Genomic DNA, 27,922 nt, shown 5'->3' with positions numbered 1-27,922 from the left:
TCAAAACAGTAATGCGCATCGAAACGTCACTTTTAACTGGCAGATGAAGGCCCGTCCTAACCCGTGTCCGACGGACACTGGTCGCCGATTGGCCCACGTGACCTCTGACGTCATGCGTGACGTGGTCGGTGGTCCGAATCTCCCTGGTCCGGATACGTTGGTCGACTCGGAACTTTCTGTCCCAGTCTGTGTGCTTTTGGTAGCGCAGAAGAACGAACACTCGTGGATATTGGTTGTTCCCGTTTTCCGTTTCAAAAGCTAAACAGAAAATATCGAATATTTATTTGCATTTACTTTTGCTTTACAGAATATAAATATTTATTATTGAACAACATAAATTTCACATTTTAACTGAATATTGAAAAACTTAGCTGCGTACACATTTACTAGACATGAAAATAGTAAACTAAAAACAATCGAAAATCATTTGTTTTGGCTCTCTTTATTTACTGCGCTCTGGTGACTACTTTAGAAATCAGTACATTCGGACTAAGATTCGGACATCGGACAACGCAATTGTAGAAAGGGCTGTTTTTCCATGCGACAATGTGACGTCATTCACATTAGGATACACGTACCGCCCACAGGACTAACTCTCAGTTCTAGTTGGTTTACTGAAGAGAGTGTCCATAACAATTGTTTATTGCTGTCGAGTTTTGTCCCGGATACAATTTAAACTCTATCTGCTATCTCTAGAAAGGTCATGCAAACATTAGTAATTAGCTTTTGGCTGGCAAACGCTTTATGGTTTTTCATTAGAATTTAATTTTCTTTGTTTGAATAGCTGGCAATGCATAAAGATCAGAAATTAGAATTAAAAACATGCAGCTTAGTGGATAAAGCTGAGCCTTAAAGAAAGAAGGTTTCACTGCAAAATCAGTGGAATTACTTACAACAACAACATTTGAAAATCACAGATTCAAGTGGAATGTTTTGTCAGATTTTCAATCTAATTTTTACCAGGCAATAAATAGTTACGTGTCTCATCGCATAGAAGTAAAATTTACAAAAAAAAAAACTTTATGTGCTCAACCAGTAAACTGTGGAATGACTAACAAAAAAAAAACACTGAAGTCTAAACAAAAACCGATTTGAAAGTATTATTTCAGATGCATTGTAAATTAAATCTGGGTGGAAAATGGTTATATAATAATAGTAGGAGGCAGGGGCGCAAATCTGTAGGATTCGCAAGGGAGGCCCGGCAGAAATTTCGGTTGGTGGGAGGGGGGAGGGAGAGCGTTGCACGTGGAGTTAACCGACACAATATCTCTGGATACAGTGCTCGTATGTTGTACCTATACTGCCCACATGTTGGCCTAGATGTATGCAGTAAGCAGAAAACTTCACAACACAGAAAGGTTTCCATAAGACGTAGTTTTGACGTCAAACACGTTTCACAGTCACGCTCTTGCAAGTGCAGGCAGGCCCCCCCTCCCCCCGTGAGTGGCTTTTTAATTCCAGGGGGGGGAGGGGCTGTCCCCCCGGGGAATCTACGCTCTTGGAGGATGTATGAAAATTTTTGTTTTCACTGCCATTAATGAAACGAATGATTACGATGTAAGGTGTAAGAGGTAAGGTGTTAGAGGTAAGGTGTAAGATGCAAGGTGTAAGATGTAAGGTGTAAGAGGTAAGGTGTAAGAGGTAAGGTGTAAGAGGTAAGGTGTAAGAGGTAAGGTGTAAGAGGTAAGGTGTAAGAGGTAAGGTGTAAGAGGTAAGGTGTAAGAGGTAAGGTGTAAGAGGTAAGGTGTAATATGTGAGGTGTAAGAGGTAAGGTGTAAGATGTGAGGTGTAATATGTGAGGTGTAAGAGGTAAGGTGTAATATGTGAGGTGTAAGAGGTAAGGTGTAAGAGTTAAGGTGTAAGATGCGAGGTGCAAGAGGTAAGGTGTAAAGTGTAAGAGGTAAAGGTGCAAGATGCAAGGTGCAGATGCACGAGACCTGCGAGCCGGCGTGTGTTGCAGCTGACGTGCACCGTGAGGTCGTCCAACAAGAAGAGGACCATCCCTGTGATCGCGCGGGTCACAGACATCAACGACAACGCCCCTGTGTTCGTGCGGACGCCCTACCACACCGCCGTGTCCGAGGTGAGCGCCCCTCCCCCCCTTCAGAGCTCGTCACGTGCCGATCCCCCGCCCACCCGGGCACACACTCGCTGCGCAGAGCTTCAGGAGAAACAACGCGATTACAAAACTACTCAACATATCCGGGCGGGGTCTCCTTACGAAAAGCATTTAAGAGTTCGCTGAGGGCCTAAAAGTACTTTTGATCTCGGATTAAGTTTTTAAACTGTATTTTTAGAAGAGTTAAAATGGCTAAAACACATGACTTCAGAGTAATTTTAAGGCGTAAAACAACCGGTACTGATTCTTGAAAGTACTTAAGGGACTTGCATTACACCTTTATCTTCATTTCTCGGCCATATAATGTTAAGGTCACCGCTCAAATTTCACAGTTATCCTGTGACGACGAGAAGACTGCGCGCCAGTCCAGAGGAGACACCACGCTAGAAGCACCAACTAGCGTCGCGCTTATCATTCCGCCTCACTAACTTACATACACTCCTGACGAGGCGGGCCCCTTAACAGCTCGCGATACCTCACCTGCAGGCTCGCTGTTCGTGTGGACGACTGTGGCCCAGTGAGGAACCCTCAGCCAAAGAAGAATCGCAATCACAGGCAAACCAGTTAAAACGACTCACAAGTCTGCAGCCGATGAACTGTCCTTACTTGCCCGAGTCTACAGAGGACTGTGTAGTCTACCACGAAGGTCATCGAAACCGCCAATTTTTTTCCAGTTCACAATAGAGGCAGGCATTTTTTTTCCGTTAAGATTTCGAGACTAGCTGCGTGCTAAAACATTGTTGTTACATTGTTGTTATGTTTGTCTTTCGCGATTCGTAGGGACTCGAAAAATTCGTGGTTTCAGTGACCTCCAGTATGGACTCCACGATCCTGTGCATACTCGGGAAAACGTCGCCTGTTCATTGGCTGCTGACTTGTGAGGTGTCTCAACTGGGTGACTTGTGATTCGATACTTCTCTCTCAGCTTTGCATCGTTGGTTAACGGGTCGCATAGAGGGGCGTGTCTACACAGCTGCGGTCCAATCATTAGCCCTGTGCAAGAGAATGAAGGTTTTCATTCTAACTTGCGACCAAATGCATCCGCATCATTTCCGTACTTCTAGTCGATGCTACAGTCGCCGACCAGCAATTGCCAGCTTTCAGTATAACTTTGGCTGTACAGTCCATTGAAAGCTATGGTTAGAGACCTGCAAAATTCGCGGGTTCATTTCGCGATAGGCTAGAATCCAAATGCATTTGCCTTTTTTGCTGTTTCCATGATCGGGCCACCGTTTATCTGAAGGACTCTGGACCAATGAAAAACGTTCGACGAAAGAAGTATCGAATCACAAGCTTCCCAGTTGATACGTGTCACGAGTCAGTAGCCAATCAGCAGATGTAATCTTCACAAGTACATAGAGGATCGTAGAGTCTATCCTAGAGGTAATTGAAAACGCGAATTTTTCCGGTCCCTAGCTATGGTCGATAGAGTGTACAAACGGTGGTTGGAAGCTTGACGTCAAATAAATTTCTAGAAATTTCTGGGTCTCTGCAGGTGAAATGAGTTAGCTAATCTTTCTCGCCCCTGCAGCTGTGAAAAACGTGACCCAGTGTGGCCAGTAATAATTATTTGCTCTCTGTCCTTTAGTACAGCTAGTTTCTATAGTTGCGCCAGTTATGGTGTTTTTTTTTTCCGTCTGAACTTTAAAGGCTAGGCCGTGCCCTTGGAAGTGCTTGTCGCAACGCGAACAAGTTGACAGCAGAAAACGTTCCCAAGGCCATGGTACACGATACGATACCACTTACCGCCACTCGGTTCTACCTTGCGCAGAATGCCCCAAGGCTCGGTGCGGCTAACATCAGCTTGCGTGCCTGCCGAGGCGAAGGACACCCGCCATGTTGGAATTTTTTTTTAAAAAATAATTTTTCTAATTCCATAATTTTACGAAGGTTTATTTTGAAAACGGATTAATATAATTTACGTTTTAGGAAGGGGCTTGCGGATTTGGGGGGGGGGGGAGGGGGGAATTATATGCCCACAAAACCCCGAAACCCCACATATTAAAACAAAAGGAAATAATTTGGTAGTTAAAAAGCAAGCACCGGACAAAGTGATTAGGTATATCCCCCTTCGAGATGAAATTCGGCATACGCTCGTGATTGTAGGCACTACTCACCTGTAGAAGCTTAGGAAATGATTTCCTAGTGACTTTTAACTATTCACAGCACACATGCATAACACAAAAAAAAAAATACTTTTCGGCACAGCCTACAGGCGTAGGTAGATTTAGAAGTAGGTACCTATTTACTAGGGACCGGAAAAATTCGCGGGTTCAATGACCTGCAGGATAAACTCCATAGTTCTACGTACACTCGGTCAAATGTCACCCATTCATTGGCTGCTGTCTTGTGAGACGTCCCAACGTAGCAGCCTGTGATTCGATGAAGCTTTGGTTGGGTGTTTCTCATTGGCCCAGAGTCATCCAGGTGAGTTGTGAGCCAATGGCAGAGGCAGCACTGAGGTATAACTATTTGTATTTTAGCGTATCGCGAAATTAATTCGCGAATTTTTCCGGTCTCTACTATTAACTCTGGAAATATTTTGGAAACTTCTGGAACTTTTAAAGAACTTAATGTACGTAACACATTTATGTTATCCAATATTACATTCAGCGGAAATATTACGAATAATTTTTAACTCATTGTATCCACCATTGAATAGATAAGAACGCGGGTTCAGTGACCTCCAGGATAGACTCCACGATACTCTGAATACTCGGGCAAACCTCAACTGTTCATTGGCTGCAGACTTGTGAGACGTCTCAGCTGGGTGACATGTTATTCATAGAGACCGGAAAAATTCGCGGATTCATTTCGTGATAGGCTGAAATTCAAACATGTGTATAATTCTGCTGGTTCTGCTATTGGCTCGCGGTTTAACTGGAGCTCTCTGGGCCAATGAGAGACTATCGACCAAAGAAGCGTCGAATCACAAGCTACCCAGTGGAGACGACTCACAATTTAGTACCCAATGAACACGTGTGTTTACTTGAGATGTGCAGAGGATAATGGAGGCCATCCTAGAGGTCATTGAATCCGCGATTTTTTCCGGTCCCTAGTGATTGCACCAGCGCCCTCTTGTCACCCGGGTGGCTGACAGACGCGTGTACACATGCAGGCCCTCACGGCAGCCTGGCTTCCTGGCGGCTCGCGTCCGGGAGGATGTCACGGTGCGCGCCTGCTCGCTGACCGCTTACTACTGCCGGCGCGCGTTGTACTGGCCTTCGACTACAGCCGGCGTGCGTTGTATTGACCTCCAACTACAGCTGCCGTGCGTTGTACTGACCTCCGACTACAGCTGGCGTGCGTTGTACTGACCGCCACACTGACTGTTGGCTACTGCCGGCGTGCGCTGTACTGACTGCCGACTACAGTTGGCGTGCGTTGTACTGATCCGCCACACTAAACCGTTTGACTACTGCCGGCGTGTGTTGTACTGACCGCCACGCTGACTGTTCACTACTGCCGAAGTGCGTTGTACTGACCTCCGACTACAGTTGGCGTGCGTTGTATTGACCGCCAAATTGACTGTTGGCTACTGCCGACGTGCGTTGTACTGACCGCCACACTAAACTTCTGACTACTGCCGGTGTGCGTTGTACTGCCCGCCACGCTAGACTGCTGACGCGCCTGTTGTCGCAGCTGACGCCCGTGGGCACGACGGTGTTCCGCGGCGTGCTGGCCGAGGACGCGGACGCCGGCGTGAACGGCCAGGTGGACTACTTCGTGGTGCCGGGCGACGGCTCGGGCCTGGGGCTGACGGGCGGCGTGGGCACGCAGCGCCTCAACGTGGCCGACGGCTACGGCTACTTCGCCGTCGAGCTGCCGCACCAGGGCCAGGTCACCGTCAACCGCAGCCTCGACTACGAGAAGACGCAGCGCTACCTCGTCACCGTGGTCGCCTCGGTGAGTGCTCCGCCTTCACGCGTCCCTGTCGCTGTAGCATCTCCATGCATCCTGCATGCAACGAATAACGATCGTAAGCAGGGGCGCAACAACTAAATTTCCAAAAGGGGGACGACCAATATACCTTTTCATAAAGAATCATCGATCCCCCCTATTGAAGCGGGGGGCCCGGAGGTCCTCCCCCGGAAAAATTTGTATTTCAAGGTGGAAAATGGAGCTATTTAAGCAGTTTTATTATCTAAAAATTGATTACACAGCACTTTATTTGCCCCCGTTTGCTACCACTTCAAGGTTTCAGAAGAGGGGGGGGGGGGGGGGGCAAAATACCCTTGCCTGTATTTCGCGAATACATTTCGTGTCTAGGTACATCGCATAACACCGTAGTTTTTTTTTTCTCGTAGTTATTGGCTGTGGTCGGCGAGAGAGGTGTTTTTTTCCAGCGCTTGACGGGGCCAACTGGGAATGTGGATATACCGTACTGCTGCACGCACACACGATTCACCATTACTTAAGAAAAAAGCTACATTTTTTTGTGACATACCTTGACACGAAATGTATTCGCGAAATACAGGTGTCCCCTACGAATAATGATCGTAAGTTATATACAAATAAAAAAAATGGTTCTGTATTTGCATTGATCCTGTGGTAGTCGATGCTTGCTGTCTTAATTTCAATAGTATTTCGAAAGATTCTTAATTTAAAAAATTGTGATATAACAATGGTTTATGATTGTAATTTAAATACAAATGATAAATTGTTACGTATGCCCGGGATACGTACATTGATGACGCCGGCGCGGCGCCTAACCGCGCGCTGGATGCAACGTGTTCAACACACCAGTCGTCGCGCGCTGCGCGGAAAGCATCGGAGCCTCTCGGAAATGCTCGGCGAACTTCGTTGGGCGGGCTTTGGGCGGAGTGAGTGGCCAGTGCAACCACTCACCACCAGGGGCGCTTGCGTCCCTAGTCACTAAATCCAGTACTGGACAATTAGCAAAGCGGACCACGAGTCCAAGTGCCCAACCCCCGCATGATAGACTCTTTTCTACTCTGTCCAACACTTCATCCAGACCATCCTCTGTCTGCTGTAGATTCCTACACGTAATGCATGCCGATTTGCATCCCGCATGAATGTGCCCAGGGTTTTCCCTGTGTCTATGCAGGTCTTACATGGGCCCAACCTATCTCTAGTTAATAGCCTTAGATTTAAGAGTGAGGGGAGTTAGTCATGGCGCCAATCGCTGCCATGGCTGGCCAATCCCCTCCTAGCACACGATGCATGCGACCCTCTCCCTGCATGGCTAACCCCGGCATGACCAGGCGTATAGGCTTCGGCCTGAGACGCACCTAGGTCCCTCCCTAACCCAGACCCCTCCAAAATACACTTAGTTTTAGTTATGTTAGGGAAAAAAAATCTGACATCGGGTGTGGGGCGTGTTCCGGTCAAGCAGGCCCAGAACAATCTCCGATGTTTTTTTACCTCGAGTTCCAGAGTATATGAGGTCCCCTATTTCGCCCTGGGGGAAGAGACAGCTACGAGAGGACACCAGAGGCGGGGAGCTGCTGGCCGCGACTGCTACTCGAGGGGTTACAAAATGATGAAATTTCCACACAAGTCTTGGCACAATTTGAATTGTGTATTGTGATACTCAAGTTTGTGTTTTTTTGCCAGGTTTCTGTCGATGCACTAAATTGAAACGTAAAAAACCATCGTGCGCCTCCATCAGGATGGACACGGGATAGGGAACAATTTCACCTGGTAACTGCCTCTCGGCGCGTGGAGACTGCAAGGAGGCGCACCATAGTGTACACAGACGTGGCTTCAGCCAGGAGGCCACTCCGTGTAGTGGACGGCTGTCCACCGAGGCCTCGAGTCAGAGAGTGTCACACCTGCAGGAGGCGGCGGAGTTTGGTGGCTCCCGGGAGTTACAGTCCGTCAGTGCGTCCGTCCGTCAGTCCGTGCGTGCGTCCGTCCGTGCGTCCGTACGTTCGTGCGTGCGTGCGTCCGTGAAACCTCCGCTCGTCCGTCCGCATATTGTTTCCATTTCAATGCTGACGACTGTTTGGGGGGAAAAAATAATCTTGTGTAATTATATTAGTTAAACAACCATGTAATCCAAGCACTTATAACTAGGGACACTTGTATTTCGCGAATACATTTCGTGTCAAGGTATTTCACAAAATACTGTAGCTTTTCTCCTGTGGTTATCGGCTGAGGTCGGTGAGAGGTGTCGTCCCGCTCTTGACGGGGCCAATGAGAATGTGGTCACCGTACTTCTGCACCCTCACAATTTGCCATGACTCTTAGAAAAAGCTACAGTGTTTTGTGAAATACCTTGACACGAAATATATTCGCGAAATACAGATTACTTATAACTCCTTAAACGAATTTTTTTTCCCACTCTGGTACTAACCATGGTTATTAATATACTTCTGTGACTCTGACCATTTTTTTCTTTCAAAAAATAGCATTTTAATTTGTTCAAACGTAAGTTAAGAAATAATTTTGGAAGCAGTTAAAAAAATTAAACAATCGTTAATACCTTCTAGTGTAATAATATTTGACACGAAAACACCTAGATGCCATTTTGGAGGTTATGATTTCACACGTATGTACGTCAAAAAGTATGACGATACCAAGCTTTTGAACCGACTGACGGATGAAACTTTCGGGCCCATCTTAAAACACTTTCTCGCCTGCACCCAGGGTGCAACGTGGTGTAGCGAAGAGTCAGGTTTGAACAATCCAGGCTGCAACGTTGTGTAGCGAGAAGTCAGGTTTGAGCAACCCAGGCTGCAACGTTGTGTAGCGAGGAGTCAGGTTAGAGCAACCCAGGGTGCAACGTTGTGTAGCGAGGAGTCAGGTTCTAGCAACCCAGGCTGCAACGCGGTGTAGCGAGGTTGCCAGCATCAGGTTGTTGCGGTTATCGTGTCGCGGTTGGCTGAAGTGGGTGAAGGTTCGACAGTCGACTCGCTGACTGACAACAACGGTCGCACGCACCTGCCTGCTAGACACCACAGCTGCGGGTTTACCGCGTTAGGCCCACCAAACATATCATTTCTGAATAGAGACCTGAAAAATTCGTGGGTTCATTTCGTGATAGGCTAGAATCCAAATACATCTGCCTTTTATGCTGCTTCAGTGATTGGGACACAGTTTATCTGAAGGACTCTGGACCAATGAAAAACGTCCGACAAAAGAAGTATGGAATCACAAACTTCCCAGTTAACACGTGTCACGAGTCAGTAGCCAATCAGCAGGTGTAATCTTCACAAGTACATAGAGGACCATGGAGTCTATCCTAGAGGTCATTGAAAACGCGAATTTTTCCGGTCCCTATTTCTGAATGTTTTGTAAGATAATTTTATTGTTTTACTACAAGTAAAATTTGGAAAATTTTTCTTAAACACATTAATATTGGACAGAATTTTTTTTTTTTTTTTTGTTAATTCAGTGTTTGTAAAAATGCGGGTGAGTTCTGTATATGGTGGTTTAGACAATCAATTGGTTTTATATATTGCACAGAAATGTTTTGAACAGTTTTCTCTGTTCCATTCCTATGTTTACAAGTAAATAGGTTTTGGCAACAGTTTCCAATTTGTTTTTTTTAAGTTTGGAATATATTTACAAAATACCAAAGTACGTCATGAAATTAAGAATGAATGAATAATTAGTAGGGACCGGAAAAATTCGCGGATTCAATGACCTCTAGGATAGCCTCCATTATCCTCTGCAAATCACAAGTAAACACGCGTGTTCATTGGGTACTAAATTGTGAGGCGTCTCCACTGGGTAGCTTGTGATTCGACGCTTCTTTGGTCGATGGTCTCTCATTGGCCCAGAGAGCTCCAGTTAAACCGCGAGCCAATAGCAGAACCAGCAGAATTGTACACATGTTTGAATTTCAGCCTATCGCGAAATGAATCCGCGAATTGTACAGGTCTCTAATAATAGGTAAAGTCGCTGTTCGTCAGGTTGAGGTCCAAATGTTTCGACGGCTGCGGGAACGGAAACACGAGTACTGTCGTGGGCTCTGGCCTTCAGCACGATGACGGTCTCCGAACCACTGGGCGAGGGTGCGACGCCAGCACGAAGAGGACCTCACAAACACCGGACAACATCGAGGACAAGGATGGAGTTGATCGTCTCCTCTTCTCTCGCCGTCCACTTGATGGACGCGGCCTCGGACGGAATCATCGCGGGAGGCCAGCCTTGTGTCCTTCGCTGCGCTTCGCTGGCTGCGCTCATTTATATATAAATAAAAAAATGTAAATGTCCGTTCGTTCAAAATCTTAAATCTCGGAAAGTTCTTCATCGATTGACGCCACGTTGCATTCGTATTCGCGCATGGTTTTATATACCTATGTCACACCTGTGACAGGTAAGAAGATAGATAAAAATATAGATAGGTAAAAAATATATATAAATGTGTGTTTGTTCGTCTTATATTTTGTATGGATAAAGATATAGACATAGATATAGGTATAGAGAGATAAAAAAAATGAAGGGTTGGGCATGTAGAGATAGAGATATTATACAGCTATATTTATATAGATGGACAATTATAGAGGATATGAAGACACATATATAGATATAGAGAGATATAGAGAGAAATATTGATATATAGTGAGATAAAGAGATGTATAGATAGATATAGAGATTGAGAGAGATGGAGTGATATCGAGAGATGAATAGAAATATATATATATATATGTGTGTATAGAGTTACAGAGGGATAAAAAGAGATAAAGATAGAGATAGAAACTTTGTGCGTGTACAAACTTCAAAAAATTACAAAAAATTACAAAAAATAAAGAGGCATTGTATTGCATTCCGGGCATAAGCTAGTATATTAAGTTGTTTAAATATAATAAAAAAAAATGTCATTACTGTATTGCTTAAACGTATGAAATAAGGTAGCAAAACGCGCTGTTTGCGAGAAAATTTAATTCTGCTATAAATTAACCAAAGCTATACAAAAGTTCAGGTTAAGTCTGCATTTGAGCGACTTTGATCTAAAATATAAATACGCTTATCACTGACTCACTGACTTGACTCTGTAACGCTGTATGAATTATGTTTTCATGCGCTTACAGTGTAACATTTTCATTGCTCTTTGGTAACCCGTTTCTCCTAGCATTGCTGCCGAGTGCGTGGCGCAGAGATAGTGTGCATGGGGGCATAGCGTCGTATTTTGACAAGGCCGATAGTTCCAGCATTTTTCAGCGATAAAGTAGCGAGCTGTGTCTTAGTTTGTTACGTTTTGGTCGTGTATATATCTGTTTAATATATATCAAGTTTTTGACCTACACTTGCAAACGTGAATCTGTCAACCAATGTATTGTGTCAATATTACAGCGCTAACGATAGGATTAAATTAATAACTAATATATGTTAAGGCACATTTGAATTGCAGCTTGCTAAAGTTGTTGCGAGCTGTATTGAACAATTGAGCACCTTCATGCGAATCGCACTGCCAATATGGCTGCCATCCTGGTGTATATTGAATCGAATCCACAGCAAGGAAAATTGTTGAAAGACAAAAAAAAAAAAATAACACGGAATGTAGTTTTACTAGAGGAAAATTATACATATCTGATAATTTTACACAATATTAAAAAATAAATGAATTTTTAATGAATGTTTCGTGTTTATTAAATTAAAGTGTGTGTTATATTTTTTTTTTTTTTTTCAACGGGCGCCTTCATACAAAGGAACACACTTCATGTATATATTTTCCAAGGATGGAAAATTGTAGTGCCTCCTACCGAAAGGAAAATGCAATGGTTCTGGCGCGTCTAGCGAGCTTGACGGACCGTGCTGTCGCTAGTCGCAAGTTGCTTGTAGTTAGTGGGTGTGAGGGGTTGCGTGTGTGCATGTTTAACTGGCCGACACGTGTCGCTGCCATTGCTGCGTGATTAACGAGTGGCTCGCCAGGCGGTGCTGACGACTGGCACCTGCGCGCGCATGCGCAGTGCGGCCTTGGGCGCGCGCAGCGAGACAGACGACAGTCGGTGACGAGACGTCAGCGCGATCGCGTCTGTGCGCGTGGCTTCATTGTTGCGTCGTAGTTGAGGTTATGTGCGGTCGTTTAGGGCGTTCATCGGTGTAGCACAACGGGAAAGTTTCATCGCCGATACGAGACGTGTTTTCCGTGTGTTGAAGTGAAAGTTCCTGCCGGGAAGAAATGGTGCATCGTTTTTTCTGTCGGTTGTGGTAGTGGTGTATTGTTGTTCGCCATTTCTCCCCCCGACGGGAGTTAGCGAAGCAATACTTCCTGTGCTTATTGCTTTCTTTCTGCGTCGCCCTGTGTCCATCGCCTCGTGTAAGTGTTGGGCAGTTTTCGCTACGAAGCAAATATTTTAACGAAGTATTTCATATTCTTGTATGGTCCCACCAAATTAGCGTCCAGGGGGAAACAAAAGAAGGAAGGGTATTACTGTAAGAATAAATTCTTAAAATTTACGTTGGTAATAAGAGTAACCCAACTCGCATACTTGCAAGCATATGACTGAGTGATCAGAAACCACCATCTTGTATTTTTGTATTACATTTTGTGGCTTGACACGATGTTAATAACTGATTTCAATTTTTTTTAAGTGGTTGAATTTTTAACATACATATTAGTTTATAGTTTTCAAATTGCAACTTATTAAAAAAAATCTTTTAAATCTTTTTAACTCGAGTGCAAAGCCATAAAATGTAACACATAATCCGGGGGCCTTGCTAAGAGTTTTGGTAAAATTTGGAAAAATGCATGAGGGTGGATGTTGAACCGTGGAAAAGTAACCAAGCCATATCACATGGGAAAATGTGCTTTAGAATATCTTTAAAGTTCCCTTCATGACACAAACGTATTCCTTTTATTCCCTGCATGTTAATTATTAGAATATTAAAAGATTGCCAATGCTTAAAATCACTTCAATTAGCTTATTTATATTTTCCTGATAGTCAAGATTTTTTTCTTTACTAAAACCTTTGCAGCGCAGTTCTCAAGAATATAGTAAAATATTTAATACGGCGATAGAGGTCTATTACGAACACCGTGCATAGTCACCAGATTAAAATAACTTATTTATTGTGGAGTATAAAACGAGTGTTAAATTAGTGTATTATAAGTAGGGACCGGAAAAATTCGCGATTTCAATGACCTGTAGGATATACTGCATGATCCTCTATGCACGTGGGAAAATTACATTTTCTCATTGGCTACTGACTCGTGACACCTGTTAACTGGGACGCTAGTGATTCGATACTTCTTTTTTGAAAGGTTTTTCATTGGCCGAGTATCATTCAGATAAACTGTGGCCCAATCACTGATGCAGTAAAAAGGCAAACGTTTTTTGATTCTAGACTATCACGAAATGAATCCGCGAATTTTTCCGGTCTCTAATTATAAGACACTGAAACAGCCCTTTGTGGGATTCGGTTTGGACACGTCCTGGAATACGGCCCGTGAGTTAAGTTACCGTTTTATCCCCACAAGGTAGTGCTTGTTCGCTATTTTACCCGAACGTCTTGGAATACCGTCTCCAGACGTGAAATTTTCCGCCTCTTAATGTCCATATGATTTGTACGTCCTTTCGTCACGGTACTCGAGCAACTACTGACGAGGCTACGCAACTGCCAATAGCCATGCAGGGCGGGAGGCAGCCGCATGACCTCACTTACCAATCACAATACGTCCTGACACACAAGGACACAGTACACAAATTACATTACCTTCGCTTCAATGCGCTTGTGTAAAAAAAAAATTATATACCTACAGTTTATGAGTTCACTTCTGATTGGCTGGCACAAAACACTGATACATTCACAGCTTCCCGTGTGAGCTATCACCTGCCGTTATTCTCATCGTAAGAGTTTTTACAGAAAATGACAGAACGTCTCTGTAGCTGATAAACTGTCTGGAAAATTTGCGCCGCCGAGTTGCACCTTTCTTTTACCAAAACAATATGGAAATGAATACACACACAGAACTACCGTTATATAAAAAAAAAACATTTAAGTGGAATAACATACCAAAGCATATTATTGCACAAACATTAACCTAACAAACAATGAAGAAAAAAAACAGGTTAAAACATAGTTAAATGGCTTTTCTAAATAAGATAATTTAACATCAATATGCTCTTATACACATATTTACGGCAATAAAATACAAATCAGGTCACCATGACCTTGAACCTGCATAATCAGCTTTTACACTCCATTACAAAAAAAATTACATCTCAAAAATATACTGATCGTTTGGGAAGGGAATTGGCCCGAAACGCCACAGTGTGAATAGGCCTGGGCAGTACACGCTAATTAACCTGGTTCACTGTTAACTTCATCTGTATTTGGTTTGACCTTAATCAGATCACAAGATTTTCCTCGTGTCTAACAACCAGGCTAATGGTCTAGTTAAGTTGAACGTTATTTATTTCGCAAGTTAGGTTCTACTTCTCCTTTGTATTTATTTTTTGGCTGGGAACTTTTTAGGTCTTAAAAGCATTGACGAAACGTTTTGCTAATGGAAAAAGATAATAAATAACATAAGTTACACCTTTACATGTCGGGCCAGAGGTCTTTAGCCTTTCGAATGTCATATTTTTTTTTATCTACCTAGGTAGTTCATCGCACTACTGTCAGTATCGCGTGTCAAGGTAGCGGTGTTCTGTTCAGTTAGCGTTCTGATAGCTCAAATATTATTATCTTAAACAGCTTCCCAAATGAGGAGTTTAAAGCATTTTCTTGAGAACATCTTCAGGACAAAACGAACTTACAGTATAACTAATTCGTCGCATTTAGCAGGCATAATTCTAATGAGTTAGATTAAGATCACTTCCCGTCATCCGTTATTTGTATAATTTTTTTTTTTCATACTTTACAGTTGGTATTATTAGTCGTTTTTGACCTGTTATTAGCGTGGCAGGGCATGAATAATGTCTTTCCAGGCGTTCTTTCCTATTTAAAGAATTCAGCGGGCGGGAATATAGTTTCTTAGATAGTGTTCGTAAGAAGATAATTTTCCCGAAAACGACGAGCGTTTCTCAAATGTGTAGGACAAAGAAGTGGACATGTAGTGTTTATTCACAGGGTCGATGGTAGCAGAATTAGCAAGTTCCCTGGGGTCGCGGTCCGCATGCTTATGGCTGTGACCGTGTGAGACGGTAATGGAGTGTGATGTAGGCTTTTGGACATGCGCCATTGCTAGAGACCTGCAAAATTCGCGGTTTCGATGGCCTTAGACTGCACATACCCCTGTACACTCGGGCAAATAACGCAAGTTCATTGGCTGCCGACTTGTAAGTCGTCTCAACTGCTGATTTGTCTGTGATTCGATCCTTCTTTGGTTGAAGGTTTATAACTGGTTGAGATTCGTCCAGATGAACAATAAGCCAATAGCAAAATCATCTAAGAGGTATGTGTGTTTGAATTCTAGCCTATCACCGAATGAATCCGCGAATTTGGCAGGTCTCTAGCCATTGCTAAGCACTTTTTCTGTAGAAGAAAACTAAAAAAAATACCCAAAAGACAAAAACACAAATTTTTTTTGGGTTCAATATTTTTGTGCTGTCATCATTTGTGGGTGGTTTTTTTTTTCGTTCTCTTAGTCCATTTTTTCTTTGTTTTTCTTTGTTTGTTGACCATATTCCTGTTATGGAATATTATGTGGTGTTTATGTCCTGTTGACAACAGCAATTTTTTTTGCTTAATTTGTGTTTTTGTCTTTTGGGTATTTTTTTTTTGTACAGAAAAAGTGCTTAGCAATGGCGTATGTCCAAAAGCCTACATCAAGTCATGCGCTCCCATTGCACAAATGTTTCAAAGATAATACGGCGATGGAGGACTGGGGAACGAATGGTTGGAAGGACAGGGTGTGTACGCCGAGGTGTGACTGGGGGGAAGCCGGTGCTCTGACCGCGAGGCCTGCAGCATGCAGCTGTTGGTACTCCCGGAGGCCCCGGGCCGTGTCCGCGGGACGTGTTCGCGACGCAGGGGCGGCGTCAGCGCGTCGGCGGAGCTTGCGTCAGCGTCTTCGAGTGCGCGCGCCGGGCCGTCACAGGGCGAGGGCGCTCGCGTGCTAGTAGCAGGGACCGGAAAAATCCGCGGATTCAGTGGCCTCTAGGATAGCCTCCATTATCCTCTGCACTTCTCAAGTAAACACGCGTGTTCATTGGGTGCTAAATTGTGAGGCGTCTCCACTGGGTAGCTTGTGATTCGACGCTTCTTTGGTCGATGGTCTCTCATTGGCCCAGAGAGCTCCAGTTAAACCGCGAGCCAATAGCAGAACCAGCAGAATTGCACACATGTTTGGATTTCAGCCTATCGCGAAATGAATCCGCGAATTTTTCCGGTCTCTATAGATGAGAGAAGTAGTCTGCGCGGGGCGTGGCGGGCCGGCGAGCAGGCAGCTCGTGTAAGCCGGTCGCGCGGTCGCTAGGGCTGTTTGTCGGACAATGGCGGGGCGCTGTTGTGCAACACCTCTCGTCCTCTTCGCCCGCGCTTGCGCATCCGAGCTCCGATACTAGCCCGGAGAGCTAGGCCTCCACCGGACCACGGGTTCACCGGGTCCCAGCGTGATGTGGGAGATCGGGGTAGGCGCCAGCAGTGCTGATAAATAGAGACCGGAAAAAATTCGCGGATTCATTTCGCGATAGGCTGAAATTCAAACATGTGTGCAATTCTGCTGTTTCTGCTATTGGCTCGCGGTTTAACTGGAGCTCTCTGGGCCAATGAGAGACCATCGACCAAAGAAGCGTCGAATCACAAGCTACCCAGTGGAGACGCCTCACAATTTAGCACCCAATAAACACGCGTGTTTACTTGAGAAATGCAGAGGATAATGGAGACTATCAGCGAATTTTTCCGGTTCATACGTGATAAAGTCTCAGGGCTCAGGACACAGCCAACTGTCTGGTCAGCTGAGTGCGGTAGAAAGGCTGAGTGCGGCGACTATGCTGGGTTGGTGGCCCCAGCCGCTGGTCTTTGCCGAAGCTCTAATACCCTCCCGATCAAACAGGAGGTAGCGATCCCTAACAGTTCTGTTTTTCTTAAAAGCTCTGGAATGTTTATAAAAGCGAACTGAAACGCTACTCCCACACTACCCTATTAGGTCGCATATGTGGGAGGGGAACGTGAGAACGCCGGCCGTAAGGTCGGAATAATCTACGTCCACAGAGTCGGGCGTGGCTTGTCACAGTCCACCCTGTCACCAACATTCGACAGCCAGTTCTCCAGCACGTTGTTTGGTGTGTTACCTCCTGGCTCTCGGTGGGGGGGGGGGGGGGGGGGGGGTGATTCCGTGAAGTGCGACGGAAGTTGAGGAACGGGGATCTGTAACAACCATGGTGCTTCCATCCCCCAGAGGATTCCGACGGTGTACGAAGGCCCCAGAAGCACGTCAAAATCAGGGACCTTAAATTTCCCCGACTTTCAAAAAAATTCTGGGACAAATGACCTCACTCCTGAGGTTGAGGTCTCCGAGTGGCTCGGAAACATTCCAAATCGAAAGTAAATCGATTTTGGAAATTTTCGGAATTTTCCTGAGGGGGACAGTCGACTAATGGATACGCAAAAAAAAAAAGTTATTGCCCATAGCTAGAATGTATTTTTTTTTGTTCATTTGACCCTCTTCCCTCTACAGGTTATAGTCATGAAATTATTGTATTCTCATCGATTCTTAATATTATTTAAATTTAAGTAATATCCTCGAAAGGCTCCAAAATATAAATTTCGGGTGCAATTGACCTCCTCTCCCAGAAATGATGCTTGATAAAGTCTGATGGTGGTTAGTAAGCATGAATTAGAATCTCTGTTGTTAAAAACAGTTACTTTCGTTAAAAAAAAAAGTATTTTAAAACTGTTTGCAAAGACTAGTTTTGGGTGTCTAACAGAAATGGCGCAACAGTTAGCTGAAGAAAGAAAGTAGGCTTCACCACACACTTACCACGTGATCATGCAGACGTGGCTACTCCTAGTTGCAATCATGGAGGTCGACCCGCGAACACCCCAGCCTTGCATCAGCAACAAACTCGCTAGACCATGACCTACTCATGAGGTAGACAGTTTTTCGTCGTCTGCGTCATGCTCGTTGTCTGATGGCAAAGTACCACGAGCGTTCAGTATTACAGCGAACTTAAATTTCAAATGTAACTAAACGCAAATTTATGATTAAATACAGCGAGTTTATTTGGTGCAGTAGTCATGAACTATCAATAGAGACCGGAAAAATTCGCGGAATTAATTTCGTGATAGTCTAGAATCCAAAAATGTTTGACGTTTTGCTGCATCAGTGATTGGGCCACGGTTTATCTGAATGATACTCGGCCAATGAAAGAAGTATCGAATCACTAGCGTCCCAGTAACAGGTATCACGAGTCAGTAAGTAGCCAAAGAGCAAATGTAATTTTCCCGCGTGCATAGAGGATCATGCAGTACCACAGGTCACTGAAATCGTGAATTTTTCGTCTCTAACTATCAAACATTCGACCATGTTAAATCTAGGTGTGAACAATTTGTTAACTGCTTACGCCATTAATGGCCTTCGTTATTCTCTCTATTGGAAAGGAAAAATTTTGAGGCGGGATTTAGAACATTATGTTTTTCACGCTGCTATTTTTTTTGTGTTGAAAACAAAATAATATTGTAGTGGCCATATTTTTTAGTCACAACATTTTTGCTATCACAAATAACAGTTTTGTGATCACTACGTTTTTTTGTATTCGTCACACTGAAATCTGCTGGGTAGATGCATTTTGTAACGGCAACAGAACATTTTTTTTAAAATTTGATTTGAAGCTTAGCAAGTGTTCATGTACTTGTATGGAAATATAAATTAAATAAAAATTTATAAAGACGAGAGAGCCATAATCATGAACAAATATTTAGTTGAGAACATCAAACTGTTTCGTTGACGGCTGCGTGCTCACTGTACCTGTAGCCTCGAGGCATTGAGACCTTGGAGGTGATGTCTAACAAGTGCTCATTATTGCCTATCCGCCAATCAGGGCGCGGCGCGGTGAGCGTGGTGCTATCACTTACGCTAGTGTCCTTCGCAACTATGCTATATGACGTAGAGACCTGAACAATTCGCGGGTTCATTTCGCGATAGGCTAGAATCCAAATACATTTGCCTTTCTTGCTGCTTCAGTGATCGGGCCATAGTTTATCTGAAGGACTCTGGACCAATGAAAAACGCTCGACAAAATAAACAGCGAATCACAAGCATTACAGTCAACAGGTGTCACGAGTCAGTAGCCAATCAGCAGGTGTAATCTGCACAAGTACATAGAGGATCATGGAGTCTATCCTAGAGGTCAATGAGAACGCGAATTTTTCCGGTCCCTATATATGAGCAGGGGCAGGTAAATTTCGCAAATAAATCTGTACGCCTATTAGACTGCGACAAGGCATACCCGCACCAGTGGTTTCTTCCTTGTGACTGGCGGCCGTCTGCGAGAGAAGTCGTTGCCTTGTTTGGCCGAGCCACTCAGGACGTGTTTGCTTCCAAACTGAATGACTGTGATTGGTGTTCTAACAGCAGATATGCACCTGAAAGAAACTCACCCAATCACGAAATCCAGGTTTGCATCACTGGGAATCTTTTGGTATTATTTTGAATTTTGAACTTATGCCGTTTAGAAAAAATATATATATATTTAAATATGCTTATATCTTTGAAGTTTATAATTGTATTAAAGAAACCATAAGCATTTATGTATTTTATGTTTATAATATACGTTTGTATGCCCGAAAGTTTTTTTGGCAGATTTACTTATTTTGTAGTTACGCCCTTTTGAATTTTTAAATTATTTTATTCTATTGTGGTCACTTTTAATTTCTTGCTGCTAAAATCATCGGTAAATAGCACTGATACTCTTAATAAACGTGGGCTATTTCATATACGCAAAAATAACAATAGACATGCGTAGTGTCATGCATAGAGACCGGGAAAATTCACGGATTCATTTCGTGAGAGGCTGAAATTCAAACATGTGTATAATTCTGCTGGTTCTGCTATTGGCTCGCGGTTTAACTGGAGTTCTCTGGGCCAATGAGTAGAGACCTGCAAAATCGCGGATTCAATGACCTCCAGAATAGACTCTACTACACTCTCCACACTCGGGCAAATGCCACCTGTTCATTGGGTGCTGACTTGTGAGTCGTCTCGACTGGGCGGCCTGTGATTCGACACTTCTATGAGTGAGGGTCTCTAATTGGCCCTCAGTCCTCCAGATTAACAGTGGACCAATTGCAGAAGCAGCGCTAAGGTATAATTATTTGAATTGTAGCATATCACGAAATGAATCCGCGAATTTCGCAGGTCTCTACTTATAGCACACCAGTCACAGTGATTTTATTCGGATTCAAACGGGACCTGTGAGTGGCTCGATCAAATAAGGCAAGACGCCAATCACAAGGAAGAAACCGTGGTTGCGGGTATACCTTGTTGCAGTCTAACAGGCGTCCATATTTATTCGCGAAAAAATGCCTGCCCCTAACCATGGCCGTGCGATTTTATATTTCTTGTAGCGTTACAGACTGTTTCCGAAGGAAGCTTCTGTGAAAGTGCAGAGAGCGGAATGCGACGGAATGCGAGGAAAGACATGCGCGCGGACGTGACAGTTTCGGAAAGTAGTATCTGGAGATAAACCCCCCAGTCGCCGCATGTCGAGTCCTGTTTCATTTCCGTCCCTGGGTCGCCACACTCGAGTTGTTCGGTTTGCAGTGCTTCCACTGATCCGTACTGGCCGATACCTAGAGACCGGAAAAATTCGCGGATTCAATGACCTCTAGGATAGCCTCCATTATCCTCGGCATTTCTCAAGTAAACACGCGTGTTCATTGGTTACTAAATTGCGAGTCGTCTCCACTGGGTAGCTTGTGATTCGACGCTTCTTTGGTCGATAGTCTCTCATTGGCCCAGATAGCTCCAGTTAAACCGCGAACCAATAGCAGAACCAGCAGAATTATACACATGTTTGAATTTCAGCCTATCACGAAATTAATCCACGAATTTTTCCGGTCTCTATCAATTGATTCTTTTTCACACAAAGAAGTAGGATAATCACTATAGTTAGCTATTTATTCAGAGGGGGATTATGGTTTAATTAACACACCTCGAAACTTCACCAATCCTTTTTGTAACGAACTCTAGTTTTGACTTGAGTATGTTTCACATGAGTAGGCCTCTCTCTTACACCTGTAGAGTTCCAGCCTATCTGGACTCTAGGAATCATTCTCTGAGAGAGGCATCAGTCCACAACCCGCACAGCACCACACGAAGGTGTAGCTGAGCCCTGGGACACGGCCCTTTCAGTTTACGTAACGTTCATATCTTAACATCTATAACTGGCTGAAATTGAACAACAAGGAAATGATCTAAAAGTACTTGGTCAACTGTATACTGTCGTCGTTTTTCCTCACTCGCTAGGACCAGCATCTATCTAGTCCAATGAGCATTTCACGCCTTTGTGTCATCCCCGCGAGAAAACTTTTATCCCTTACACCTAGAGACCTTAAAATTCGCGTGTTCATTTCGCGATAGGCTAAAATACAAATGCATTTGCCTTAATTTTGCTGCTTCCGTGATCCGGGCCACAGTTTATCTGAAGGACTCTGGACCAATGAAAAACGTCCGACGAAAGAAGTATCGAATCACAAGCTTCCCAGTTAACACGTGTCACGAGTCGGTAGCCAATCAGCAGGTGTACTCTTCACAAGTACATGGAGGATCCTTAGAGTCTCTCCTAGAGGTAATTGAAATCGCGAATTTTTCCGGTCCCTACTTATACCATTCCATGCAACCGTTTGGCGTTACACGGGGGGTGGCGATTTGCCGCCCAGAATCGTCCAAACACAGTATTTAGACATCCCATTTCGAAGTAAAAATATCAAAAAATGTACAAGCAATCGAAAAAAGAAAATTTACAATCATGGCACTTTCTTGGTTCATCAATTAATCAAGCCTTAATTTAGCACAGAAAATAAAAAAAGAAGGAAATGTTCACGTTGACTTGTATATTTATAATATATTAAATATTAAATAGTGGAGTAGCAGGCGTTTCATGGACACTCCCCCCCCCCCCCCGGGTACTCATTGTCTCCCCGGTTAAAAAAGCTGTAAATACGCCTCTGCACACAAGCGTTTAGTTTAATTGAATCAAGTGTTTGAGGGAAATGCTCGCGGCGCGGTGTATAAAGTGTGATAGTGTATAATGTGGTTGCGGGGTAGTTGAAGGCAGCGCGCCGGCTGGGGATGGCACGCGCGCGCACGTAGAGCGGACTGAGGCGAGGGACAGAGAGGGGTGGCCGGGACGCCGCGGCAGGCACAGGGCGACGCCCGAGGGACCTGCTCCTCCTCGCAGCGACATGTGGTCCCTGGTGCTCGCTGTGCTGGTGCTGCCCCTGACGGCGAGCACCAGCGCCTCCACGGCCAGTGCCAGCAGCACCACGGGCACCACCAGCACCGCCGCCAGCCCCACCGCCGCCGCGGTGAACACCAGCGCCACGCCGCGCGCCGCCGCGGACACCACGTGGACCAGCAGCGCGGCCAGGAACAGCAGCGGCACCACGGTCAGCGCCAGCAGCACCGCCGCCACGCCGCCCGCCACCCGGGCCGCCGCCTCCATCCGGGGGGCCGCGTCCTCCGTGAGTAGCTCCCGGCCGTGCGAGTAGCGCAGCTGTGCCAGTAGCGCCTGGGGAGAAGGGCAACTGTACAGCCTACTGTGGGTAGCGCCTGGGGAGAAGGGGAACCGTACAGTCTACTGTGAGTAGCGCCTGGGGAGAAGGGCAACTGTACAGCCTACTGTGGGTAGCGCCTGGGGAGAAGGGGAACTGTACAGCCTTACCTTGAGTAGCACGTTGGGACAAGGGTAACTGTACAGCCTACTTTGAGTAGCGCGTTGGGAGACGGGAAACTGTACAGCCTACTTTGAGTAGCGCGTTGGGAGAAGGGGAACTGTACAGCCTACTTTGAGTAGCGCGCTGGGAGACGGGGAACTGTACAGCCTAATTTGAGTAGCGCCTGGGGAGAAGAGCAACTGCGCAGCCTACTGAGTAGCGCCTGGGGAGAAGGGCAACCGTACAGCGTAGTCAACGATTAACTCCTGGGGAGAAAGGGCAACTGTACAGTGCCGCAGGATAAGGGGCACTGCACAACTCGCTGCGTGTGTAGCACCTGGCAGGAAGAGGAACTGCTAAGGAAAGGCACTCCACAATACCCTCGTCTACGTACCACCGTCACAGTGTTCTATGTCCAGTCTTGTCTTGCAACCTAGATCCTCGATCAGCAATACTTACTGGACTCTGTGGGAGGTAACGACTTGTAGACCAACATTTTTCTTCGAGTCATGACGTACTAACGACTACAACCACTGAGGACGTATCACAACGCTCTAAAAAAAATTGACTTTTTTTTTTCACTGTAAATTTCCCGTTGGAGATCTTATAAATACCGTGACAATGATGTTCTCAGGGGGATCAATTTTAATTTTCTTTGTGTTTAATTGTGTTTAATTGTCATGCGCATATGAGGAATATTATTCACTAAATTCCGAGAAAAATTATACTCAAGAGAATTAATAGCAGGTGTAAGCAAACGAGAGCTCAATGAAGTTAACCGGTAATTTTGAAAATAAATGCCTATAGCAGCGTAATTATTTATAAATACTCCGAACTAATGATGGTTTTTATTAGATAACTATGAAGTCCCCGGCGTTGCACGGGTTTTCCGGGGGGTGAAGGGATATTTATTTTATTTGAAAACTGGTTGAAGATAGTTTTCCTCCTATTCGAAACGTCAAGGGTGCAAAATGATTGATGTAGTATCAGAATTATATTTCAAGGTTTCGGAAAGGGGATTAAAGATAGATTTAGTTTTCCAGAATCAGACAAGATAAAGTTACCGATTCTTTCACTATTGTTTTTTTTTTTAATTACTAGTATTTACATAACACACACACATACATACACATATAATCTCCACTGTACCTATGTCTAAAAAAAATCAGCTAAGATATATTTTAAAGGCATGTAGACTGAAAAGTTAAATGTGACATATTTAATAACTGCTTGGGAACGAAATTTCAAGTAAACAACATTAATATGTAACACTTGCTCTGTAGTAATCACGTACTAATTAAACCCATTTTTAAAGTCATACAGTTCCAAGAACCTTTTTAGTTAGATTTTTATTTAAATAATAACTGTGTGAGTAATGTCAAATTTTAAAAAAATTAGGAATTTAAGAACACCTAACAACATAGGTATATATATAGCAAAAAAAAGTTACTGAACAATTTCTTTGATAAAAAAGAAATAAGTTATAATTGTTTACTTGCTGTTTCGTTGGTCACAGTGTAAAACATGTACTCTGCAGTTACTTGAAGTTGCGAGCGAGCAGGGATTATGTCAGTCTATACGAACCTGCTGCGGTGTCTTTTGTGCGCTCGTGAACTTTCTGTTTGGAAAAAAAAAAAGAAGACGGTTTCCAGAGAGGTGTGTCAAATTCCAAGGAGGTTGTGTGTACATAACATGCTCTGGTTGTGTATTGCATCAACAAGTTGGCTGTTCTTGTGGTTGGTATTTGTGGCATAGACCCATAGAAAAGAAAGGGAGGGATAGAAAGGCCACTCTCTGAATAACAGCTAGAACGCTATTTGCAGCGCTGTTGTGGCCGTGCACAGTACTAACCGTATAAACATTGGTGGAAGATTGACCTAACTAGCTATTTATGCTAAAACCACCTATGTCACAAGCTAGCATTACTATTGAAGTTTGCAATTACATCTACAGCATTAAGAGGGTGGAGAGTTTTCAGCTTCTCGACGTTTATTCTCTGTATCCATTCATTGTATACCGTTTCTTCGTAAACTGGGAAGAGGTGTCTAACAGCAAATTTTTCATCGCAACCAGGCACATAGCATTTTCGTACACGTGGCGGCATTGTATTTTACTTAATACGTAATTTTATACTTAATTTAACAATCTTACCTCAATGAAAATATAACCACTAAATAATTGAATAAATAAACGCCAGATATTTTCCAGTTTCCACCTACGAAGCAATAAGAAAGTAGCACGCAAATAACCTAAAGTCCTAAACAAAAATACGAAAGAAAAATTGCCGCCATTACAAATGAGCCTTGGCAACGAATCGTAAACAAACATTGAGCAGTGAGCACACTAGCGCTCTTATGGCCGTGCACACAAACAAAACGTTGTTCAAGCATATCTCTAATGAGTGCACATCCCGTGCATAGACCAAAGGCAGGCACTGAAAGCATCATGATTATTATGCGACAACTCTGTCCTCATTGTCACACCGGTCCAGAAGATATGTGCGGTATAGTGACATTTGTTAAAATGTACTATACCAACTTTATGCTAGAAACAATGACTTTATTTTATCGCAATATGAATAAATTGTGAAAAGAAACAGTATTGCTTCAAATTTTTTTTCATGGAAGTGAAATATGACTGTATTTAGGCAACTATTAACTTATATAAAATTATTGTAGTGTCACTCAATGCCACTAGGTTATTTGTCGCCCGCTCACCTATGTCTATAGCATAGAGCTGACGCATTGATTTATAGTGTACTAGCGACCCGCTCCGGCTTCGCACGGGTGCAATGCTGATACTAAATATACTACAGAATGTCTTTATATAATATTGATATAATAATAATTTTCTGCTCTCAGTTTAGTTTGATTATTACGGATGTAGGCCAATCTCTCAGATTCAATTTTCGCATATTGCTGTATTGCTCAAAATCGCTTCGTAAATAAGCCATTATTTTTCGTAAAAAGTAAAGGATAAAAAATAGTTATTGTGGGTTATCCCTAAGAGATAGACATATACCATCGCGGACTTTTTTGTAGACCTTTTTAAGGTGTACATTATTTTGATCTATCTCGTAGGGTTCAGCCAGCGTTTGCAATGTAAGCTCAAAAAAAATGTGTTTATTTACATCATATTAGAAACCTCTAAAATTATCAGTGTTTCTGTACTATATTATACATGTATTTTACATATAAACCTTCCTCTTGAATCACTATATCTATTAAAGAAAACCGCATCAAAATCCGTTGCGTATTTTTAAAGATCTAAGCATACATAGGGACAGACAGCGGGAAGCGACTTTGTTTTATACTATGTAGTGATGATTTGTATAGACTCCTCCACTAGATAATCTGCTGGCCTTGTTGCAAAGCCGCGTGTGCAGTTGTCCTCAGTTATTTATACTCTATTCCAAAGAGCGCGGTTTATTCATAGAGGTGCGCAGTTTCTTTATTTAATTTTTTATGTGTATATATCAGCTCTCAGTATACAGAATTTGGTACGTGTAATTTTGCGAATGGAACGGAAATCGCATGAAACGGAAATGTGTAACAACCATGCTGCCATCTGTGGCGGAGGCGCGTACCAAAGTTCACAAAGACAACGGGAAACTTAAAGTATTAACTGTTACATGAATTTTAACAATATGGGCAGTATTTTAATAAAATTCATTGTCGAGAAACAAGTCCAAAACCGGGGTTTAGTATTTTTTTTCAAGTCTTTCTCGCTTTTATCGGAGCCGTATCATTATATAGTTTAAAATTTCGCTCTGCAAATGGAATGATTCGATAGTCGACGTATCTGCTCCGGCAACGAATTATAGCGGTGGGTGTGGAAACTTAAGTGTGATTCGCCTCCGCCCACCATAGTTCGCACAAAGGGAGAACTTTATATTATTAAATGCTAAATGAATTTTAACAAGATCATCGTGTTCTTCTTGTGCTGTTGTATATTCCACTGGACTATAAAGTGGAAGCTCATTCAACTTGGTTTATGAAGAGTCTGCAAAACAAATGGTGCCGCTGTCTTAGACGTAAGGAAGATCTTAGCGAGATGGAAGCAACACGTCAAAAATGGTGGAACTATCACTGATAAATATGCATTAGTTCATAAACTTATGATCCATTCAGGGAAGATCGGGAGCAAACTCAATAAGTCGCGACTCGAAACTTGCAACAGTGGGTCTTAAGTTGCTGCAAGCTAATTCGATAATGTCGACTTAAAAGCTTCTGAATCGTCGGTTTGAGATTCTTAAAAGGAAACATAAAATTTATTGACGACAAAATAACCAAATTTTTTAACCGAACTAGAAACGTCCAAAATAGAAGAAACACTTACTTGCTGCCACCAAATATTTTTTCGACTGCAGACTCGAGACCTGATCTATAACAATCTCGTAATCAAAACACAACAAACGTGTAACGAAACCGTCTAATTCTTCATCACTAACGGAAGCAAGAAATTTTGTATGTGATATTTTTTATTTTTACTACGCATGTTCCAGGCTGCCAGTTCCAGACCACCTTTGATGTCACTATCGCAGTCCAACGGACGAAGGTAGCCCTTGTGAAAAGGCAGAATATGAATAAAGTAACTCATATGCTGCACAGTACGCTCTGACGTTATCTGGGAGATTTCTACCCTTCGTCTCCACATGCCTTCAAGAGACGACATGGTCGTTTGGGCCCAGTTGTCCAAATCCGGAAAATTGACAATGAAGATGTACAAAGAATTTTTATAGAATGTATGTATTGAAGCCATACGTAAAACAAAATTGCACATTTTTACTACTCACCGATTCTTGGCGAGGACAGGCCAGTCTCGTTCGGTACGACGAAATATTTCGAAATGAAAAGCGACTGCCAGGTCATCCCTCCAAAATGCACACTTCTGGTTCAGCTGTTTATTTTTATTATCAGATACAAACTTTGACTGAGCATTTGCAGGATTATGAGTTCATAATTTAACAGAAACGTGAAATCAATTCGAGAGAAGACTGTACAAAACTTCCACCGGTTGCGCACCACCAACTAACTGTCTTCCCCAATCTTCGGAAGAATGATTCGG

The 27,922-nt window shown here is 43.6% G+C and overlaps 1 protein-coding gene across 3 annotated transcripts in view; it reads left to right on the top strand.

Moving 5' to 3' along the window:
• The window catches only part of LOC134542967 (cadherin-99C), a 145,915-nt gene that overhangs the window by 65,853 nt on the left and 52,140 nt on the right, over nucleotides 1–27,922 (top strand). Inside the window, exons 5-6 of one of the 3 annotated variants that reach the window (XM_063387601.1) lie at nucleotides 1,961–2,083; nucleotides 5,762–6,025. In XM_063387601.1, coding sequence (XP_063243671.1) covers nucleotides 1,961–2,083; nucleotides 5,762–6,025 — 387 coding nt within the window. Of the gene's footprint in view, nucleotides 1–1,960; nucleotides 2,084–5,761; nucleotides 6,026–12,022; nucleotides 12,351–22,247; nucleotides 22,664–27,922 lie in introns of those variants that run through there. The other 2 variants (XM_063387603.1, XM_063387602.1) reach the window with 2 other exon arrangements.

Source organism: Bacillus rossius (assembly GCF_032445375.1).
Source record: "Bacillus rossius redtenbacheri isolate Brsri chromosome 9 unlocalized genomic scaffold, Brsri_v3 Brsri_v3_scf9_2, whole genome shotgun sequence".
Lineage (NCBI taxonomy): Eukaryota > Metazoa > Arthropoda > Insecta > Phasmatodea > Bacillidae > Bacillus > Bacillus rossius.
The sequence above is the reverse complement of the archived record's forward strand: the minus strand, read 5'-3'. Positions and strand labels throughout refer to the sequence as shown.